Source organism: Felis catus, chromosome A3, assembly GCF_018350175.1.
Source record: "Felis catus isolate Fca126 chromosome A3, F.catus_Fca126_mat1.0, whole genome shotgun sequence".
Classification (NCBI taxonomy): Eukaryota; Metazoa; Chordata; class Mammalia; order Carnivora; family Felidae; genus Felis; species Felis catus.
This window is the reverse complement of record NC_058370.1, coordinates 41,362,282-41,386,626: the sequence shown is the minus strand read 5'-3', so window position 1 is coordinate 41,386,626 and position 24,345 is coordinate 41,362,282. Positions and strand designations below refer to the sequence as shown.

Below are 24,345 nucleotides of genomic sequence, written 5' to 3'. Positions count from 1 at the left end.
GGTATTCTGAGGATGTGTAGATTCAGTCTTCTAGATATATTCTCTATATGTCTCACATTTATTCTCATTGTTATCATACCTTCATTTCTGTAGTTGTACACCCAATGCCTATAGAGTATAGGCAGGTAACTAAAATAAATAAATCCAGATGGGTACAAAAATAAGTGATGAGGATTGTGGAGAGCAAATTTCCCTTCCAAACTTGGCAGTTACCAATTACTTGATATTCATAGCTAATAAAATAGTATCAGATTCCATTCTGTCTCCAGAAAAACTAAAATTCATGGTTTTTTTTGTTGTTGTTGTTTGTTTGTTTGTTTTTTAATGTAGTAGTTCTCAGTAGAAAAAAAAATGAAAAAGGAGTTCACAACTTACCATTGGGATGATCTGGGTCACACACAGAATGATCTGTTACTTCATCGTCTTTTGTAATACTATCGTCCTTTGCAGAATCTGACATGACAAACAAGCAAAACCTCTAGTCAGCATTTTTTTTAAGTTTATTATTTGTTTTGAGAGACAGTGCATCTGGGGGAGGGACAGAGAGAGAGGAGAGAGAAAGAATCCCAAGTAGGCTCCGCACTGCCAGTGCAGAGCCTGATGCAAGGCTCGGACCCACAAAGCCACAAGATCATGACCTGAGTCGAAACCAAGAGTCAGATGCTTAACCGACTGAGCCACCTCTAGTTAGCATTTTTAGCTAGGAAGTAGGGCAGCTTCCAGCACTGACATGATAGCTCTATCTTTGGGGAATGTAATTTATTATTTTTAAAAAATATCATTAAAATACCTAAATATTTTCATTGATAAATAAGCTGTTCCTAAAGTACTGTGTAAGATGTTTGTACGAAGGTAAAGATGGTAGAAATTTGATTGGTTCATCTTTTTGCAACAAAGAAGAAAATATAAGCAGGCTTTATGTATTAGTGAAAGTCTTTGGAGAATTGTGCAAAAGGATATGAAAGGAAGGCAAAGTAGAGGAGATTAAAGGAACATCAGTTGTAATGTTCTTAATGCTTCCATTACTGCAATTGTTCATGTATGGGAGCCTTGAGTCCCTGAAAAAGCCAGATGCAGACCTTTGAAATCCAGTTGTAATTAAGTTCATCTTCCTGAGGAGCCCTACCAGTAGAACAATAGCAAAGGGGAATGAAAACCTTCTGTTCTGGGCAATTTCATCCTCTCCCTCGAATAGCACATTTAAATGTGAAATCAGCATAAGTTCTTCTTTTGTTATATGATACACTTACAGGAAATAACATGGTCAACTAGATTTCAGTGACTATGGACTCTTACAAGACTACACAGGATTCCTTGTTGGATATTTGAGGCCTCCTTGTAGGCTCTTTTGAAAGCCATTGGAAACAGCATGTGGGTGGGTTAGTGGCAAGACAGAAATGGGTCTTTCATTCATTCCAAAAATATTTATTAAGGGCCAACTCTACACCAGGCACTTCTTGAAGCTGGGGCGTCAATTGTAACTGACTCTGCACTCCTAGAGGTCATAATCTAGGGCGTATTTTCATGCAGCTAAAAGGGTGGTAATCTAAAGATATCTAAAAGCCATGAGCTAATCTTCCATGAATATGGCCATGGAGAAAACTGGGGATGGCCGACTGACACTTCTATTACAAATGGGTTCTCTACTAAGTTCACATTGCCCCACTGAGTTGCAACTCTGAACAGAGTGGAATTCAGATGGAGTCTCAAATAAATCATTTTTCTTTTGTTTCCTTATTCTTTTTCCCTCTCTCCCTCCCTACACTTGGAGATAGTTTTAAACAATATGGTTTAGAATATTATGAGAAAGTTTTTTTCTTGAACCTGCCACAAGCAACATTTGATGGACAAGTGAGAAACCTGGGTAGTTAACATATGATTCAAATTTAATAACCAGTGAAGCAAGTATACACCCAAAGTGTATGATTTTAATTAACTGCAAATAATTCCCCCAAGGCAAATGTTTAATTATCTGCACAGCTTCTTATTTCTTTTTGAGACTGACAGTAAGTTTCAAAGTCCAAATTTGGAAGCAAAAGTGAACATAGACACATTTTCCAAACAGTTTTCTCACTCAAGTCAAAAATTTTTAAACCAGTTCCCATTAAAACATGCCTTTTTAATTTTGGCTCTAATATGTGGATTAAAAACAAATCCTTGAATACTTTCTTCCACATTAACACTGAAAGTGAACAATGATTTTAAAAAGGTGCTATATGAATCAGGCTAAATTTTAATTTTGAAAATTTTATTTGTTTATAGGAAATGGCATCATTTGATATGTAGTCTTGGGCAATACTCATTTCCCTCAACATTAATGTTTTAAGATGATCCAAGATTTTGCATGTGTTTAAAATATATTTATGTACAATCCACAATAATTCATTATACTTTATAATTTACATAAACATTATGTTTCATGCACCAAATATTATATAAGAAATGTCTTTTAAAAAGTGATTTACATTGAGTTTATTGGTTTAATTATTCACATATGATGGGTGATAGTATTTGAAAAATCAATCTCTAGACTATCACTAAAATCTATATCTCTAGCAAATTAATTGAACTTTCAGTTTCAATTTCCTTGGAGAGTTGTTTTAACATTGCTAAGGTAGGTGTCTTCTGATAGTATGTCCTCTAATCTATATGTAACGTATTTCATTGAATCCAAGACGGCATCAATTGTTATTTTCACCATTATATAGGATTAGAAAAAAAATGCTACCAAATGGACTATAAATAACACACTATTAATTTAAGAATGTGTTCTAGTTTTAGAAATAAAATATATAAAACACTATGTATATTGTAGAACTGTATTCTGTGTGTACACAAGTACATGTCTTTATGTGATGGCAAGGATTTCCTAACAACACGACCCATCGCCGAACCCACAAGTTAATATTGCTTTGTATTTGAAATGGTTGCACCTCCACATACAACAATAAAGCTAGATGAAAGCGGTAAGACCATGACCGCATCCACACATGACCACGTGGTTACGAAAGACTGTTTCCATTGCTGTTTCTCTTTCCAAAGGGCTATTTGAATTCCTAGTCACATGAACCTTGGCAAGACTGGATGTTGAATGTTTTAAATCATAGATCCTATTATATTATACTTAGTTGGGGGTTTGAAATGACAGTGGAGCTTTTGTGTCTAGGGGGTGATGAAAGTTGCACTGTATATGTATAAAATATTATTCATAATGAGAAAGTAAGAAAATATATCTAGTATAGATGGTCACTAAAAGAGTGTATTATTTCTATGTGAAAAATGTAGTGGTATATACTAAATTCTTGCAGTACCTTGGATTCATCTTATTTTATTCTAAAAATTATCATGTGGTAATGTTCAAAAAATGTAAAGGGGTTATCACCTAATTCTGAGATTCAGTCAATGCTATTTTAATAGCAGAGAACTGGAATTAAATTTATATGTAGATTCTGACTTTCAAAATCTTTAAGGTCAATGTTCTATTAGAAAATTTTTTCAAATGCAAATATTAAGTTGAATATTCAAGCCAAAGTTCTGAAGATAGATTATCTTCTAAGATTAACAAGAATAAAAAGATATACTTTCATAAATTAAAACAAAATCTTCTCATTTAAGAAGTTGAAAAGGTTTAAAAGAATATTTAAAATAGATTAAAATTAAAAAAAACATAAAAGAAATTCTAAACAGTAGGCCATTTTTAATGCAATTACACATATCTATATGGAATAGTATGTGGATAGATTGAAGATGTGATGGTAAATGATCAAACTATTGAATTTTCAATACACATATCTAAACCATAAATCAAAATAGTTACTATCACTTTCAAAAATGTCCCCTTAACAACAAAAGTTCTTAACCTTAGTTAAGAACTTAGTTCTTAACCCTTGAATATACTCTAGGGGTCCACAAACCTTTTTGAATTGATATGTAAAATGTGTACATATATTGTTACTCATTTCTCTAGAAGGAGATTGCTTCCATCATACTCTCATATGTCAGCAAGGTTAAAAATAACTATAGAAATTTACACCTTAATGCTAGTGACACTGCTATTTTACAAAAGATTTTTAACATTATAATTGAGAATTATCCACAGAACTTGATGTCCGCTTCATGAATTTATAAGTAATGTCTCTTTTTGAATTCTTAAAGTAGATTTGACTTGAGGAAATAGCCAAAAACATACACAGATGTGTTTAATAAATGAAGTGGGCAATCCAGCTGGTAAACAACATTTTGCATCAAAATTAGAAATGACTATAAAGTACAAAATGGAATGGTGATTAACAGTCTTTGAAAACATTTTCAAGTCAGGAGATGTGCAAAAATCCATCTAGTAAAAAAGGTAATCCCTGCCTACTATTTAGAATTGCAGCAAGAGGTCATGTTGGTACAGAAGTTCCAAGGAGTCTGAACAAAATACATGCTATTTACAAACACCTATGCCTGATCTACTTGCTTTGTAGCATGTACACATTCATACATGAGTCTCCTACCTTGATGCAAAAGTTGCCCAGAAACACAGTTACCTGGATTTCCTCTGATTCTTGTCAATTGTTTCTATTACAAGAAGCAAAACATTTATCCTGTCCTGCTCATTTGAATCGCTGGTTTATTATGTGAAGCAATTAGAATGAAGTAGTTTTTCCTCCATCTGAACGGTGTGTTTATCCACAATAAACTAGAGTCTTCACAGCCGATTATGGTCTCACTGAAGCTTTGCAGTGACTATTCCTCTATATAGGAAAAATATATCCTGCAATACATTTCCAGAGTATTCCGATGGCAATGACCTAAACTGTAGTTGGTCTCAGTGCAGCTGGATATACAAGGCTGCTCTATATTTACCTGAAAAGTAACTGGGTCCGTAGGACAGGCCGTTGCCCTGAGCACTGGGAGGCCAGACTGAGCTAGGATCGGTCATTTGTCTTCATTATGCAATCATTAACCCCCATTAAAAGGGGCCAATCATTCCCAGAGTTATGGAATCTGGGTACTAACAGTCTCTGAGGCACAGCTGAGAAAACTACCATCATGTACCACTAACTTTGCTTCTATTAGAAACCACATGCCAAATTCCAAATAGTAACTTGTGTAAACCAGCTGATATCTACACCAGAGGTGGTATTTTTCTGCAGTTGTTATTGAAAATATAAGCAAGTAAGAGGATCAATTGTGACAGATGGACACTGGCTTGGGGTTGTGATTCTGGATTTACAACAACATGCTTCCTAACTCTAGGAAAACCCATTCACCTTACATAATCTTGGTTTCTACACATAGGAACTGAGGGTGCTGAACCACTCTCTCTAAATTCCTTACAATGCTAATCTGCTGAGGTATCCAAATGATCTCTTTGTTCTGACAACGCCTCTGTAACTGTTCAGGCTTCCCTCATTATCTGCCTACCTGAGTTGGGCTGTTCTCACTGTGAGATTTATATTATTTATAAAATAAAGGTTAATGGTGGGGGAAAGGAGTGCCATGTGACATCAGTGCCACACTGGCCATTGTTAACTCTGTGACTCGACGAAGGATCATCACAATGTCTAATAGAACAGCTGGATATGAAGCCAGGCTGGACTATGATGGAAAAAGAAATGCTTAATTACCCTTTTCCATCAAGTTAATTTTTCCCCCTTGGCAATGTAAACAAAGGCAAATCTGCTCTTGTTTCCAGTTGTCTGTGACCTGCTATCCTTGACCTCCATCCTTCAGATTCCTTTCTGATCTTACCTCCCTCTATCTCTCTATGCCTTGCCTAGCAGGATTTCTTGATATCCTTTTCTTTTTTTAAAGGATTAAAAAAAAATCTGACCAGGCCACAGGCATGAAAAGTAGCTATGGTTCTGGGTGTAAATTGACTTGGAATTCTATTAATATGTTGATCTATAAATCAGGGAGTGTTTTATTTATACTTCTTAATTCAATCTGATAATGAAAAGTCTTTGAGAGAACATTCCTTGTAGGAGAAATGATGAGGGCTTTTTGGGTCCTAACTCTGAGCATAGTCACAGCCTGGCAGCTGGCCACCACTTCTCAGTTACTTTATTTCATGGAGAAGTTGAGGCAGTAGCAACAGTCTATCTCCAGATTCATAAATGCTTCAACCTTTGGGTTCAGGTTGTGTTCAGCCAGACACTTGGGTAGTGTGGCTGGGATGCAAGGACCCCACACTGCTGAGAGCCATTTTTTCCTACATTCCTAATGGACTGAGTCAAAACTCACCTCGTTGGAGCACAGCTTGTCTTTTTCCCCAAGTGATGTAAAGACACATGTTTGGAGACATTTGGACTTTTTGTGGGAGTTACTAATTTTCTGTGAACTTCAAAGACCTGGATGATTTCTCCTTAGCACCTATTTATTCCTCACATCTCAAAGGATCCACAAGCCTATCCAAATGAAAATGGTTGCATGTCCTCACTTTTTTCAGTTTTTTTTTTTCAATGTCCTTCTGTGCTACTGAATACAATTCTATAATATGAAGAGCTGCAGAGTGGTTCACTTTGTGGATCTACCACAAGCTATTTTACTACTGCTTCTATTCTTGGACAATCGGGTTGCATCCAATTTTCTGCCATTATAAATAATCCTATGATATTGTGATATTGGATGCCCCAAAGCTGGATTCACTCTACTGTTCTTTCTCTTACCTCTTCCAGCCCATTTCTATCTCTGTGGTCTAGATAGTTTAGATCTCTCTATACCTAAGCCTTATAATCGACCATGCTCCATCAATATCCCATTGGGATACTCCTGAGATCACAGCAGATGGTTCCAGGAGATGGGCTCCTTTCTGAGACTCTGAGTGAGGGCATTCTTTCCTTGGATGAACCAGAAGTACCCAGCAGCTAATGCCCAACTGGAGACTCCCTAAAGGCTTCAGGAGATAAAACCTGTTTCCTCACCTCTCTGGGGGACAATTTTGAATATACTCTACACTTCTTAGAGAAATGGAGCCCCAGTTCCCCTTAGCAGTAACCTGCTCACTAATGTACCTTCTTTTGTCTGTCTTCCTCTCCTTGACCTACTTCCTTATGCCTTACCCGTGCTTCCTGGGACCACCTCTCAAATAAACCCTTTGCCACCATATCCTTGTCTCAGAATTTTGCTTTTGGAGAACCCAAACTAAGATAGCAAAGATATTCACTATCAGTCTCTTGGCAGAGATTTACTGAAAGAGAAGGGAGGAGCCACAAGCCTTGGATGAGGTGGAACAAAGAAGGATAATGAGCAACTTGGTGACTTTAGAAGAGTAGGAAGAAGGAAAGAAGGTAGGAAGTCTTGGATGCTCCTTGAGTGGACAACTCTTTGAGGAGTTGCCTGAGTCTCTAGACGAACTGCCTGAGCTGCTGTTGCCTCCAGATGATCCAGTTCTTGGGGATGATGAAATGGTTTCTTCGAAGACTCACTGACTTTCCTACCAACTGAAGTAACCTCAGTATATGTCGCTTCTGCATAGCTTGTGTGAGTTTGACTTTACTTCCTTTGTAGTGTTTGTGAGTTCATTATCTAATCTTAATGTGTATGTGTGTACTTCAAACATTTCTAAAGTGCCTTTTACAAATGTTACTTTTAGAAGTATAGTGTTTTTTTAGATCCATTTTTTAAAACACTCACTGTTATAGGTGTTTCAAATGTACAGCACTCTCATGAACCTTGTACACAGATTGAAAAATACTGAACCAAGAAACTTAGAGAAAGTTAAAGAGGGGAACAGCCTGGTCATGCAGAATAAAACAAGTTCAGTAAATTTCATTTCCAGATATGACCCTGGTGGGGGAAAAATCAGGTGACATCTGGTATTACAGGAAATGGGGTGTATAGAGGCATTTGTATGATGAAGGCAATGTTTTGCCTCATAAACTGAGAAAAATGTGTTAAAACAAAATACTGCAAAATGTGATTTTATGAGGACCTTGGGAAGTATACTAAGGATTAACTCAAAGTGTTTTTTTTTTAATTTCTAGGAAGAAATAATAAGATAATGTATTTTAATCCACTAGTATTTTACACTAAATTTAACTGTGAGTTCTAGAAATTATTATAATTGTTTTTTCTAATGTAATGGCTGACTATATTAGTCTGCTTGGGCTGCCATAACAAAATACCACGGACTGAGTCGCTTAAACAACAGATTTTTTTTTTTTTTCATAGCTCTGGAAGCTAGAAGTCCAAGATCAAGGTACTGGCTCATTTAGTTTCAGGTGGTGGTGCTCTTCCCGGTTTGCAGAAGGCTGCCTTCTTGCTGTGTCCTCACACAAATCAGTGTGTATGCAGAAGGAAAGACAGAAATTGAGATCTCTCCTTCTCTTTTAATAAGGCCACTGCTCCCATCAGGACCTACTCTAAAGCTAATTACCTCCCAAAGACCCCACCTCCAAATACCATCACAGCAGGGGCTCTGGCTCAACATATGACATTTGTGTTTGGGGAGCATGCAAACATCGCTCCACAACACTGACATGTACATTTCAGAACATGTAGGTTTGGATGATTTATTTAACTTTTGAATGTTGGCCATTCAAGTTGGTATCCCTGACGCACAGCAGAACAAAGTCTCAACATGGAGGTGGAGATGGAATTTTCCCTAAATGTGTGGTTCCCTTTCCCCATTTCAATTCTCTCAAATTAATTTTCATTGATCCTTAAACTGCATCAGTCACTGTTTGGGTGAAAAAGTAGCAATGAGGGAATTTGGGGTGATATTCAGAACAATAACTGGCATTCCTGTCAGCTAATCAGAATGGACATGTCCACGGGGGCAGGGTTCTGGAGCCTGCTGCCTTGTCTGGGATGACAGGATGGTAGTGAAAATTACTTGCAAAGAGGGGAGTTTAGTCACTGTTTGCCAAACAGCATGTAAATATTTTGGCATTTTTCAAGTACTTGCAGCAGTACCAGACTGTACTGGAAGATTATCAGTTCTGTGTATAGTACAGAACTATATTGATAAGTTCCCCCAAAAGATAGTGAGAATAGTTTCATAACCAACAGTCTCTGATGATTTCGCATTGGTGGAAAAAATGAGAAGTGGCTTTACTCTTATAGACCAAAAGACTCTACAATGTAAGGACTGAATAGTTCTCAACCACACATTTGTGATGTCATCTTATTTTGTGGCCCTACCTAATAAAGCACCACAGCAAATAGAATCATTGCAAACTTTAAAATAAAACCCAAAACCAGCAGAAGGCAGGAAATAATAAAGACTAGAGCAGAAATTAATGCTATCGAAACCAAAAAAAAAAAAACAGTAGAACAGATCAATGAAACCAGAAGCTGGTTCTTTGAAAGAATTCACAAAATTGATAAACCACTAGCCAGTTTGATTAAGAAGAAAAAGGAAAGGACCCAAATAAATAAAATCAAGAATGAAAGAGGAGAGATCACGAGCAACATAACAGAAATAAAAACAATAATAAGAGAATATTATGAGCAATTATATGCCAATAAAATGGGTAATCTGGAAGATATGGACAAATTCCTAGAAACATATACACTACCAAAAGTGAAACAGGAATAAATAGAAAATTTTAACAGACCCATAACCAGTAAGGAAATCGATTAGTAATCAAAAATCTGCCAAAAAAACAAGAGTCCAGGGCCAGGTGGTTTTCCAGGGGAATTCTACCAAACATTTAAGGAAGAGCTAACACCTATTCTCTAGAAACTGTTCCAAAAAATAGAAATGGAAGGGAAACTTCCAAACTCTTTCTATGAAGCCAGCATTACCTTAATTCCAAAACCAGACAGAGACCCCACTAAAAAGGAGAACTATAGACCAATATCCCTGATGGACATGGATGTAAAAATCCTCAACAAGATATTAGCCAAGGAGATCCAACAATACATTAAAAAAAATTATTCACCACGACCAAGTGGGATTTATACCTGGCATGCAGGGCTGGTTCAATATCCACAAAACAATTAACGTGATTCATCACATCAATAAAAGAAAGGACAAGAACCATATGATCCTCTCAATAGATGCAGAGAAAGAATTTGACAAAAGACAACATCATTTCTTGATAAAAACCCTCAAGAAAGTAGGGATAGAAGGATCATACCTTGATATCATAAAAGCCATATATGAATGACCCAACACTAATATCATCCTCAATGGGGATGATAGCTTTCCCCCTAAGGTCAGGAACAAGACAAAGATGTCCACTCTCACCACTGTTATTCAACATAGCATTGGAAGTCTTAGCCTCTGCAATCAGACAACATAAAGAAATAAAAGGCATCCAAATCGGCCAGGAGGAGGTCAAACTTTCACTCTTCGCAGATGACATGATACTCTATATGGAAAACCCAAAAGATTCCACCAAAAAACTGCTAGAATTGATTCATGAATTCAGCAAAGTTGCAGGATATAAATTCAATGCACAAAAATTGCTTGTATTCCTATACACGAACAATGAAGTGACAGAAAGAGAAATCAAGGAATTGATCCCATTTACAGTTGCACACAAAACCATAAAATACCTAGGAATAAATCTAACCAAAGAGGTGAAAAATCTATACGCTGAAAAATATAGAAAGCTTATGAAAGAAATTGAAGAAGACAAAAAAAAAAAAAAAAAAAAAAAAAAAAAAAAGGAAAAAGATTCCATGCTCCCGGATAGGAAGAACAAATATTGTTAAAATGTCAATACTACCCAAAGCAATCCACATATTCCATGCAATCCCTATCAAAGTAACACCAGCATTCTTCACAGAACTACAACAAATAATCCTAAAATTTGGAACCAAAAAAGACCCCAAATAGCCAAAGCGATCTTGAAAAAGAAAACCAAACCAGGAGGCATCACAATCCCAGACTTCAAGCTATACTGCAAAGCTGTAATCATCAAAACAGTATTGTACTGGCACAAGAACAGACACTCAGATCAATGGAACAAAATAGAGAACCCAGAAATGGACCCACAAACGTATGGACAACTAATCTTTGACAAAGCAGGAAAGAATATCCAATGGAATAAAGACAGTCTCTTCAGCATGTGGTGCTGGGAAAACTGGACAGCGACATGCAGAAGAACGAACCTGGACCACTTTCTTACACCATACACAAAAATAAACTGAAAATGGATGAAAGACTTCAATGTAAGACAGGAAGCCATCAAAATCCTCGAGGAGAAAGCAGGAAAAAACCTCTTTGATCTTGCCCTCACAAATTCTTACTCAACACGTCTCTGGAGGCAAGGGAAACAAAAGCAAAAATGAACTACTGGGACCTCATCAAAATAAAAAGCTTCTGCACAGCAAAGGAAACAATCAGCAAAACTAAAAGGCAGCTGACAGAATGGGAGAAGACATTTGCAAATGACATATCAGATAAAGGGTTAGTATCCCAAATCTATAAAGAACTTATCAAACTCAACACCCAAAAAAACAAATAATCCAGTGAAGAAATGGGCAAAAGACATGAATACATGAATAGACACTTCTCTAAGGAAGACATCCAGATGGCCAACCGACACATGAAAAAATGCTCAACATCACTCATCATCAGGGAAATACAAATCAAAACCACAGGAGATACCACCTTACACCTGTCAGAATGGCTAACATTAACAACTCAGGCAACAACAGATGTTGGCGAGGATGCAGAGAAAGAGGATCTCTTTTGCATTGTTGGTGGCAATGCAAGCTGGTGCAGCCAATCTGGAAAACAGTATGGAAGTTCCTCAAAGAACTGAAAATAGAACTACCCTACTACCCAGCAATTGCACTACTAGGCATTTATCCACGGGATACAGGTGTGCTGTTTCGAAGGGACACATGCACCCCAATGTTTATAGCAGCACTATCAACAATAGCCAAAGTATGGAAAGAGCCCAAATGTCCATTGATGGATGAATGGATGCAGAAGAGGTGGTATATATATATACAATGGAGTATTACTCAGCAATCAAAAAGAATGAAATCTTGCCATTTGCAACTACGTGGATGGAACTGGAGGGTATTATGCTAAGTGAAATTAGTCAGTCATAGAAAGACAAACACCATATGACTTCACTCACATGAGGACTTTAAGAGACAAAACAGGTGAACATAAGGGAAGGGAAACAAAAATAATATAAAAAAAGGGAGGGGGACAAAACAGAAGAGACTCATAAAATATGGAGAACAAACTGAGGGTTGCTGGAGGGGTTGTGGGAGGGCGGATGGGTTAAATGGGTAAGGGGCACTAAGGAATCTACTCCTGAAATCATTGTTTCACTATATGCTAACTAATTTGGATGAAAATTTAAAAAAATAAAAAAAATAAAATTAAAAAAAAGAGTTAAAAAATTACTCTTTAAAAAAAAGTTGTGTTCAGAGTTTTTGAGGAAAAAAATACCCTGGAATTCTTAACTTTTCACTGAAGATAAATATACATAAAGAAAAGTGCAAATTTCATGTAGTATACAGCATGATGGATTATCACAAATTGAACACTCTTGTATAACTAGCACCAGCTCAAGAAACAGGACACATCATGTCTTGGCAGCTCTGCTCATCATCCTTTTCAGCCACTACCCTCCCTCTGAAAATCACCACTCTGACTTCCAACAGCATTTATCAGTTGTCCCTGTTTTCAGACTTTAGATAAATGGAATGGTACACAATACATGCTCTTCTCTGGTTTTTTTCGCTTGACATTCTGCTGGTGAAATTCATTCATATGGTTCCTAGGGAAAATGAAGTTTAATTGCACTATGAAGGCTGGCCAAGTCAATGGATCCTGTGGTGAATCTTATTGGAAGAGTAAAAATAATGTTTTTTTCTCTTTGCAAACATCAAACATTCACTGCTTCCCCATACTTTGCCATCAACTTATTATTTCCTAACTGCAGTGGTTCTTAAGTATTAGTGTGCACTGGGATCTCCTGGAAGGATTTTTAACATGCAGCCTGTGGGGGCCCCTCCCTCCAGAGTGTCTGATGGTGTAGGTCTGGGGTGAGGCCTGAGAGACTGCATTTCTAACAACTTCCTAGGTGATGCTGATTCTGCTGCTCCAGGGACCACTCTTTAAGTACCACTGCTGGAATATATTGAATTTGTTAACCAAAGCCCAATCTGTGTGCATTTCTTTTCTGCATCTAAGTCAACTTGCATTTAGAGTAGGATTTTTTTTTTGTAATTAGTATCCTCATATGGATTGCCCACAGATTCTCCATTGAAGGGAGAGCAGCATCTCATTTGCGGTGGGAAGCACGGTTCTATGAGTGGCTGGATCTGTGTGAACCATATCAACACATGAAAATGACAGAGCCATTTCAGAGCATCTCCTTTTCAACATTGGATATATTGGATCTTACTGCTAAAAATCTGAAACTCCTTGCAGCTTTACATGTAGCCAGAAAAATAAATCTGCCTAAGTGTTAAGAAAGGCCCAGGTCATATCATTGCTGCTTGTATCAAATCCTGCAAGCAAGAGCTCCTAAGGAATAAAGCTTCAAGACTAAAAGTGATAAAACATCACTACCACATGTTTCTTCTCAAGCTAATTCTACATACTGTCCAATACATTAGCCACTAGCCACATGTGGCCAGTAAGTCCTTGCAATGTGGCAAGTCTGAATGACACGTTACATAAGTGCAAAATATGCACCTGACTCTTACAGACTCAGTATAGAAAAAGAATGTAAAATACATCAATATTTTTTATATTGTCTTCATGATGAAATTATTATATTTTGGATATGTTTGTTAAATAAAATATTTTATTAAAACAATTTTCACCGTTTCCTTTTTTCTTCCTTAATGTGGCTATTAGAAAATTTAAAATTATATATGTGGTTCTCATTTGTGTCTCATATTTATCTCTAGGGGACAGTGCTGTTCTAGAGAACTTAGTATAAGCCTGAGTTATACAAACAATTAAAGACGTATTTATTTGAAAGCCAGAGTTATGAAGATGGGAAATTGTAGCTTGCCAAAGGATGGTCCATCAAAAACTAGAAAATCTACTTGGGCTTATAGAAAAACACCTGCAAATGCTAATAGAGATAGCTGGGGAGAAGAGTCTAATTAGGTATAATCAGAGAGGATGCTCTGAGAAGGAATTAGAGGAAGAAAGAGAATGAAAAATGTATGACAACCACCACACTAAAAAACTATTTATGCCCCAATGATATCTAATAATTGAAAAATTTTGCTTTATATTGATTTGACCCAAACTTCGTAGCCTGGCATTCAGGGTTCTCCATAATGAGGGCTCAAACTTAGCAACAAATTAAAGAGTGGATGGATGGATCCATCATGAAGCTAAGGGGATCTATTCATGGCACCTAAAATAGGTGGTCTGATGTCCTACTTCCACCCTTTCGTGGATGCTCTTCTTCTCAATGAGAATAACTTCTTTCCAGTTCATTATTTTTGTGTATCTTTTAGATCCCAGTTCAAATGTCATATTCTTTACCTGTATTTCACAGATAATCCCAGGGCTTCTCCTTCAATATGTTTCAGTGTAATCTTTCCTTGGTGCTTGTCTTGTTTTGTCTGTTTTGTTAGCTGTCTCACATGCTAGCTATGTGGCCTTAGACCACTTAACTTACTGCACTATGCTTTACTTCCCTTGTCTGTAAAGTGGGATAATAACTGAATTTATATCACGATAAGAGTGGAATGAGTGAAAACATGTAAAGTTCTTTGAATAGAATCTGGTGTATGACAAGGATTAGATAAGTATTAGCTGCTACTATTATTGTTGATGTTCATATTGGCTATGTAACTCACACGTGCACATCTCCTTTTCCTATCTAGATTGTAAATTCCTTAAAGGGCAAGAATCATATTTTCTTCTTTATATCACAAGTCTTACAAAGCTAAAAACCCAGTAAACATCTGTTGATGGCCATAAAAACACCCATGCATTTTAATTGGTGCTTTCTATAGGCCAGATTGTGTACTAATCAGGGATAAAATGATAAACAACATAGACATTGTCCTTTCCTCCATGAAATTTAAGTTATAGTGGAGGGAGATGGACAAAGGGTGAATGTGCAGAAGATAAAGAGGTTTACATAGTTACAGACAGCAATAAGTGTTATGAAGTAATAAACAAGGGGCTGGGATAAAGCTTTAGTGGAGGAGGGTTCCAACTAAAAAGATGATGAGGGAAGGCCATGATGAGCATGAACTACACCGAGGGGAGAGAAGGTTTTGTGAGGTAAGAATGGAGGGACAAGTAGAGTTTATAATGGTGCACCTTACAGGTTACAGTTAGGTGTTTGTGCTTTACTTTGAGGGAGACATGAAAGTATTACAGGAATTCAAGAAACAGTGGGCTGTAAACTCTTTATTTTGCTTTGTCAAGTAATGGCAGTAGGCCTTAGGAGCTGTCACCTTTTACTTGACTTATGAAATGAGATCATATTCAAGAACAATATATTAATATGGCCATGAGTTTTTGACCTATATAAGGTTAGCTGACTCATCTAGGGTTCAAGCATATACACTTGACCTTAGACTCATTAAAACCAGCTGTCTGTATAACACGACTATGTGCAATCCAAGGCCAAATATAATAAGATATATGCCAGTAGGAAAACCAATAAGCAAATATATGAACCAGAGTTCCATTTGAACCTCTATTGTGATACCTGCTCATGTATTAGCCTATATAAAAACCCTGTTGTTCATGACAGATATCGTTTTTCAGGGAACCACTTTAAATATGATTCTGGAATAAGGAAGGATATAAAGAATGAAAACATTATAAAAATTATAGAGGGAGTCTGCTGTGAAACAGCATGCAAAAACTCAAACATATTATCATTTAGACCTAGGCATTACTGACTTTAAAATATAGCAGACAACTTAAAACATAGTATTGTCCTTGAAAACAGAAATGAGGGAAAAAACCCAAGTATTTACCACTCACTTTTTCCCTGTGGAATGAGCTGATATCCCATAAAGGCTTAATAGTGCGTGTGTGTGGTTCTTAATACAGAGTAGACTTATGGGATAAGGAGAGGAAAAAAAAAAACCCACGGAAATGGGTTTATTTATTTATTTTTTCAAAAAGCCTCAAGTTCAAGTGTATTCTTTTGTCTTCAATGCTTGTGTTGCCCTGGGCTAGTTACTTATCCTGAATCTTGGTTGCCTCGTTTGTAAAATAGGGTAAAATAAAACAAAAACAGTAACGATGATAAGAATTAATAATAATAATAATAATAATAATAATACCACTCATCTCTGGGAGATACTGGGTAGCTGTTGAACAAATCTGTTGCCCTTGTCTTGGTCACATAAGAAGGAAAAACTTGCAGGGATGAGGAATATCTCTCTTGCAGCCAGGTGGGGCCATGCGACTGAGTTCTGGCCAACAGAAAGTGGACAGAAGTGGTACATGCCACTTTTAGGCCTGGCCATAAAAAACCCCTGCTGTGTAATCCTTCCTCTCTTCTACTTATTTGCCAACTGGATACAAAGACTCAGGACAACTTTGGGGGCCACAGGCTGGAGCTCACAAGCCTCCATCAGCTTGAGTCCTTAATGACACAATGGAACTCAGCCTCCCACTGTGGGTTTTATGTACATGAGAAAATAAATTTCTCTCCTGTCAGTTTGACATTGGTGTTACAGCAGCTAGTGTTACCTAACTCATAGTCCATCTGAAAGAGTTACTGAAAGAATTAAGTGAGGTTATATTTGGGCACTATATTTTTCTGATTGCCATTATTATTCAAATCTAACTAGCTAGGATCTGTGTACAAAGCTCTTAGGACACACAATTTCTTTATAAATATGAAAGGATTTTCAAAATAAAGGAAGAAATTAGCAAAGATGATATGGCATGACAAAAGATATTTTGAGAGTGAAGGAGAGGAATATAATTATTATTTTTTACATCTCAGCTCCATTTTTTTCCTCTTGAAAAAACTAGCAGAGAACTTGTGGAAACAATAGTCCAAGCTAGTTTCCCATGGGGTGACAGCTTATGCTCAGGAAGAAGGTTTTTTTTCCTGTTATTATTTTCCTCTCACAAATCATATTATGTGGTCTGATAAGAAGATAAGATCTTTGCAGTTAGAATTGTACTTAAAAATCCAGGGCATATGGTCACCTTATGGACCACAAGCAAATTCCTGGTTTCTTTACATTTGATGAAAAAGGGAGACTGTGGGGTAGGAAGTATGGTTCAAAGAGGGGACCCATTAAGTAGGAGGAGGGGAAAGGCATTAAAGATGGAAGAACTGGTGTTTCACGGAATAAAGCAGGAACAGAGTCTGATGTGTGCTCTTAGCTCAACCTTGGGAGAAGTGCTAGGGAAGGATTCGGGAGGGGCTCTGACCATGGAAAAAGAGCGTTGTCAGGAAGAGGAAGGCATATGTGTGCAAAGGTTTGCTTGCGTACCTCCTGCTCATGCAGGTTGGTGTTTACTTTCCTGGTTGTTTATCTTCCTGCAGTTGAAAAGATGGATTGAGAGAAACCCAGTGCCTGGTGCTGACAGTGGTCTTAAGTCCTTAATTGTCTACTCTGAGGAAGAGGTCAACAGAAATGTGTGTCTTACTACATAGTTAGGATACAGTGATTGAGGGAATATTTAGAATTGATTCTGCTTCAAAATGTGGCTGGCGTTGAAAACATTTATGGATGGGTTAGGTAAACTGAAGGAATTGAATGGCTTTTGCAACATGCCTTTTGAAAGACTTAGATGAGTCTGCCAGTATAACAGAAGCATCCTGAATCGTAGATCAAGCTAGGAGAAACGTCATCTTGTACAAATTTATTTGGGTCTCAAAACACGTTTGTGTGTATGTGTGTGGGTGCTCATGTGCGTTGTTTTGTGTATGCATATGTGTATGTGACTGCTGCTGTCCCTTCTGCGGGTCTTTCCACTTTAATTTGACATATCTAGTGCAAAATATCAGGGCAAATTTCTAAACGAAATAGGAAGACAAACTTTTCATTAAATGCCAACAATGCTTGTTAGGAAACCTGGTCTTTGTGCCTGATTAAAAAAAAAGCCTTTCCAGTCTTCACCACTAGCTAGCCAATTATTCCTTTCTTTCTGTTAAGGAATGCAGCAGTTCTGAGACATTCTCTGTCTTCCTCTGTGACTCTCTCTGTCTCTTACAATAAATATACCCCCCGGGAACAGTGGTGGAAAGAATGGATGACAACAAATATCATCAGGAATGAGGCAGGACAACATATTTCTGCTCATGAAAATATCTATTGTCAAAATCTATGATAGGCTACATCCTTTTCTGTAACTTGGGAGAATGTTTCCCTCAGTAATACTGTACTACCACAAATGTAAGAAACTCAGACCTCATTTTTTAAAAAGTAATTTTATCATTGCTTATTTTGTATTATAATAGTGACTATGATTTATTGAAATTACAACTTTATGTTCCTTAACTCGTTTGGATAGGATGTGGAATTGTTTCTCAAACTGGGTTTTGTAAGATTTAAAATATCCTACATAAAAAAGAAAGTAAGAAGCAAAGATTTGTTTAGTAAGATTTGGTCAGTTACCATGGGAAATGCCATCAGTTTCCACCTCACCTGAGCCTCTCAGTGCATGTGAGCAGGTTGAAGGCTCTGAGAAATCTGTAGAAACTGCTCAACTTTGTCTCACCTTGCAGTTTCGAAAATTTTTTGGCTGTGGAATTTTTTTTATAAAAAATGCTTATTAACATCCTGATCAATGCTATAAAATTTTAAACATGGGAACATCTGAGCAAGAGCCCCACGATGTTGCTTAGGAATGTGAACTGAATTCTTTTATATAACCTTTCTCTGGTGTCTTTGCTCATTTAGAATATGATCATGTGTCATTCTACATGAATCATTGTCAGGACCTCTGTTTTTCAGTGAAGTCATATCTTACGTAGTGGCCAAAGTACATATCTTCAAAATCAACTCTGGAAATCTTTTAAAACTCCTTTAAAGTACAGTATTCAGTTTTTAATTCAAATATTAATGTATATTTCTTTTCACTCCAAAAAATTTTTTTTTTCTATACCATGCCATTTATCCTTCTGAAGCTTCCTTGGGAAATGGGTAAGGACATAAAATGAACCCAGAAGATTCCATGTTTACTGCTAAGCTCTGTATTTTTATTGTATGTATTGTATTATACTAGGATATAATTAGGCACAAAATTCTCATGAAATCATACACCAGGCCACTTCATGACCACTGGAAAATATTGCTTTTCTTCATATAATACTAAAACTAAAAATTAGTTTCTGTCACTGAAAATATGTTATCATTGAGTATGAGAAGGGAGCTGTGCTTTGTTTTCTTCTTTTTTTTTAAATTTATTTTGTTACTTTCTCTGAGGTACTTTGAGGTATACTTTAAGGTGAGCTCAGTATTGTTTTAATCTTTAATAAATACAAATTTATTCCAATTATCTAAACTGAAAAAAACAAAAATGAAACAATTCACCCATTTTTCCCACTCACCACCCCCCCGCCTTTGGCAACCATTCTGTTCTTTGTATCTGTGAGTTCGGTATACCTTGGAGATATTGTGGGTTCAGTTCCAGACCACTGCAATCAAGTGAATACTGCAATAAAGCAAGTCAAATGAAGCTTTTGGTTTCCCAGTGCATATGAAAGTTATGTTTATACCACACTGTAGTTTATTTAAGTGTGCAATAGCATTATGTCTAAAAAACAATGTATGTACCTTAATTAAAAAATACTTTATTGCTAAAAAAAAAAAAAGAAAAAAAAGCTAATAATCACCTGAGCTTTCAGTGAGTCATAACCTTGTTGTTGGTGAAGGGTCCTGCCTCAATGCCTCAGCCCCGGCCAAGGCTGCTGACTGGTCAGGGTGGTGGTGGCTGAAGGCTGATGGTGAAATTTACCACATGTATTGGCTCTTCCTTCCACAAACTATTTCTCTGTCACATATCTCATTTTACACATGGTAGAACTTCTTTCAAAACTGGAGTCAATCCTCTCAACTCTACCTTTTTCAACTAAGTCTATGTGAAATTCTAAATCCTTGTCATTTCAACAATCTTCACAGCATCTTCACTGGGAGTAGATTCCAACTCAAAAAGTGATTCTTTGCTTATCTACAGGAAGTGACTCTTCATCCATTAAAGTTTTCGCATGAGATTGGTGCAATTAGGCACATCTTTCTGATTCTAGCTCTCTTGTTCTTTCCACCACATCTGCAGTTACCGTTTTCCACTGGGGAGTTCTGAATCCCCTCCGAGTCATCCATGAGGGCTGGGATCACCTTCTCCAGATTTTGGTATGTCGACCTCATAATGTCACACCATCATACTTCATTTTACAGAGGAGGAACTGAGGCACAGCCTAAGAAAGTTACTTAAAGTCACACAGCAGTGGTGAGGTGAATCCAGAAGAGGCTCGTAAAGGCTGCATGACTTACACCACAGAGCGCAAAATTAGGCCTGTGCACCTGAAAATAGATCACAGGGATGCTCGTACTAATTTACACCTATTTGGACTTAAACTTAGGTCCAACATTGTGTATTGGACGAAGGGGTTGCAACCCCACTCAGATAATCTCTATACCCTAATCTGATGATTTTGTTTCCAAGTCTCGCTCACCAAACCTTTAGAAATGTGTCCGAAGAGATCGTATAACTAAACTTACGGTTACAGATCTGTAATTATGGCCACACTTGATTTGTAAGGAAAAATAATATATTGTAAGAAAATGTAATTGTAAAGCAACTGCTGCTTGACTTCCAATTGTCACGTAGGAACATTTTAAACTGTGGTATATGAATATACTTTGAATACCAAGAAGAAGATAAATGGTTTTATCTACTTTTTACCTGTTTAAACCAATGTAAAACATATTTTATCAAAACATTTGAAAAGCTTATTGTAAAATCTTTATCATAAATTAAGCATAAACAACCAACTTCAACCATAGCAAGTAATCTATATACATTAACCATTTAGAAGAAGCCTATTTTGTTTTCTTATAGGGTAGGAATGTCCAACGTGAACAAATAGGGAACAAATAGGGACAGTGAGCAAATAGGGAAGCCTCTGGCTTGAATTTCCCTTTGTGTTTTTGCAGCATGACATTTTAGGGAAACCTCATTTCTGAAATGGGAGAATTCTGAAAGGGAATTCTATGACAACCATTATAAGTGGCTCATTTTCTACGACAGGCTGTGTATCCAATAGCAAGGACCTACTAGGCACAAGTCACTGTGTTGGGCTTGGTACAGAACGGGAAAATGAAGACTTGGTAGCTGGTTTAAGATATTTCCATTCTAGTGAGTTAGATGATAAGTCATGTATATAATATTGGTGCAAGGCACAGGGTAGTTTTCAAGTTTTACAGACAAATTTACAAGAAACTGTAGAAGAGACAGTCACTATTGTGTAGAAGGATATGCAATGAGGAAGGGAGAAATCAAGAAAGGTAAAAATGTGCATGTCCCTCCCCTGCATTACCTGGTGTGATTATTTTCATGAAAATATGTGCTCAGATAATTGTTGATGGAAAGAAAGAAAGGTGGGAGAGAAGGGGGGTGAGGAGAAGGGGATGTTGGAGTAAGGATCCATGTAAAGGTAAGATATTAGAAATGAATCTTTGAATCTTGAATAAAACAGGTATGAAAGAACAATAGCAGAATGCTGTAGACTGGTGGTTTTGGGGAAATATCACATATGTGAGTTAGGCTACAGAGCAGGGTATATGCAGGGTTTTGTGGAGGCATACAACTAGACTATACAGAAAGATCATGAATATTACGCAAAAGGATTTGGACTTTGCATCTGGTGGGGTATATAGGAGGTTTCTATGCACACATGTCCTCGTAGGCCTAGGTCAGGGTCAAAGTTGCAATGTGTATAAAGTAGGTTGGCTCCACGCTGTTCCCTCTGCTGCCTCAATTTCATGGCCCTACTCACCTAGTATGAGTCTCACCTTTCCCATGCTCTCCTTTGACTACTCTGGACCTCCCTGCATTCTACCCTCCGCTGGCAAGGGATATCTCTTGCTCCAAATACAAGATGTTGGAGGCAGCATGGTGAGATGAAAAAAAGCATGGGATTTGGGTTTAGGCAGACTTAGTTTCCAAATTCTGGCTCTCCCTTTTGGTCAACTAGACCAGTTACTTAAATTTTCTGAGCCTCAGTTACCCGCAAAATTGGGATAATAATACTGACCTTTTAAAAGTAATGAGATCTTCCTTTACACCCATTGAACTGGCAAATATTAGAAAGAACAAAAATCACAATTGCCGATGAAAATACCAATTGTTACAGCCTTTTGGGAAAGCAGTTTGGCAGTATCCATTAAAAACACGTACTCCTCAAAGCAGAACTCACACTCTTGGAATCTTTCCCACACAAATAAAAGCACTGCTTATAAGGATATATGGGCAAGGACATTTATGTAGCATTGTTTGTATGGTAATAAAGTGGGAAGAAAGTGCTTGCTCATCATAGAAGAATGGCTGAATAAATTATAGTACTTCCAAGCTATGGGATATCACGAGTTTAAAAATGGATGAATTAGATCTACACAAAATGACTCAGAGGGATTTTCACAAAGTTTCACTGCCTGTAACAAAACAAGATTCAGAAAACTGTGTAGAATGTGATATGATATTTATAAAATAGACATGTATATTTAACAATGGATTAAAAACTTTGAGCCTCCTTCTGTGTATCTGGCACTCTTTGACATGTCTAAATGGATTGACTCATTTTTATGTTCCATACCCTGTGAGGGAGCTACTATTACCATTCTCAATTTCCCTATGAAGGAACTGAGGTGCAGAGAATAAATGACTCGCCCAAAATCACACAGGTCATGGAGGGTTGGAGTCTGGACCTCAGAAGTTAGGATCAGAGGCTAGACTCTTTATCGGTATATTTTACTCACTGAATAATTGGAAGGTGGGAAGTAAGCAAACAACAAAATGGGGGAAATCACATGCAAATCACACATTATATGATCAAGTTATGTAAAATTTTGTGGGGATGCATGCATTTAGAAAGTGACATGTGAAAGGATGGACGGTCCTCAAAATCTGAATGGTATTTGTCTCAGGAGTTGTGATTGCTCACGTTTTAAAAATTCTATTCCTTACACTGTGTTTCATTTTTTGAAGTTTTTACAATGAATATATATTATTTAAAGAATCAAAAAAGGAATAAACTCTATTCATTGTAGAAAAGACAAAGGTTTTCATGCATTTCCATATATTAATTTTTTTTTATAGAAGTGATGAACATTTACAGAGTGACAGGATATTCCCTGTCAGTATAGAATTTAAGACTGAAAACAGAAATGACTTAAATGGGTAAGTAACTTATGAACATTCATTCATAAGAATGTACAATTAAGTGATATTAGACTGTCAGAAGACATGGAAATAATTTCACAATCTATGTTATATTTAAAAGACAGTTTCAAAATGGTATGTGTTGCAGAATATCCTAAAAAAGTCTATCATCTATCTATCTATCTATCTATCTATCTATCTATCTATCATCTACCTGTCTGTGTATCATCTGCAGCAGTCCAGAAACACACTGGAAGTTTATTTATTTATTTTTTTCATTTTTAATGTTTATTTATTTTTGAAAGACAGAGAGAGGCAAAGAACGAGAAGGGGAGGAACAGAGATAGAGGGAGACACAGAATCTGAAGCAGGCTCTAGGCTCTGAGGTGTCAGCACAGAGCCCGATGCGGGGCTCAAACCTACAAACCGTGAGATCATGACCTGAGCCGAAGTCAGTTACTTAACCTACTGAGCCACCCAGACACCCCTAAACACACTGGAGGTTTATACGCCAGCCTATTATATATGCTTATTTCTGGGATTGAGATTATGGATGATATTTTTCATTTCTTCTTTTGCTTGTATTTTTTCATATAATAAACACACATTACTATTAAAATAAGAAAATGAATGAAAGCAATAAAAATGTTTTAACCTTTTCCCTAGTAAATAACAAAAAAAAATCAGGAATTTATCCTGAGGAACTGATCATAGAGATTTATTTAAAATGTATGCACTGCATTTCCTTATTATTTATAATAGAGAGAAAACTGTAAATAACAAAATAGTCTAACATTAGAACAGACAACCATATGATGAAATATTATGCCTCCAATAAAAATCATGCCTTTGAGGAATATTTAAAGACACGGGAAAATATTCATGGTGTACTGTTAACTGAAAAATCAGAATGAGGACATTTTTTTAAAACAATTTAGTCCTTAAAGGGAGAATGATCACAGGCTTTTTTCCCTTTTATATTTTCCTGAATTTTAAAATATCTTACAATAAATATTTATTATTCTTATAAACAGAAAAATAAATAATTGTTATGTTAAAATAGAATGAAATACTATCTTTTGGGGAGTTTATATAAA

General features: G+C 36.7%; 1 protein-coding gene across 1 annotated transcript in view; it reads right to left on the bottom strand.

Moving 5' to 3' along the window:
- The window catches only part of MACROD2 (mono-ADP ribosylhydrolase 2), a 2,026,389-nt gene that overhangs the window by 70,950 nt on the left and 1,931,094 nt on the right, over positions 1 to 24,345 (bottom strand). The window contains exon 14 of the mRNA XM_023251484.2: positions 376 to 453. Within this exon, the coding sequence (XP_023107252.2) occupies positions 376 to 453 (78 nt within the window). The remainder of the gene's footprint in view (positions 1 to 375; positions 454 to 24,345) is intronic.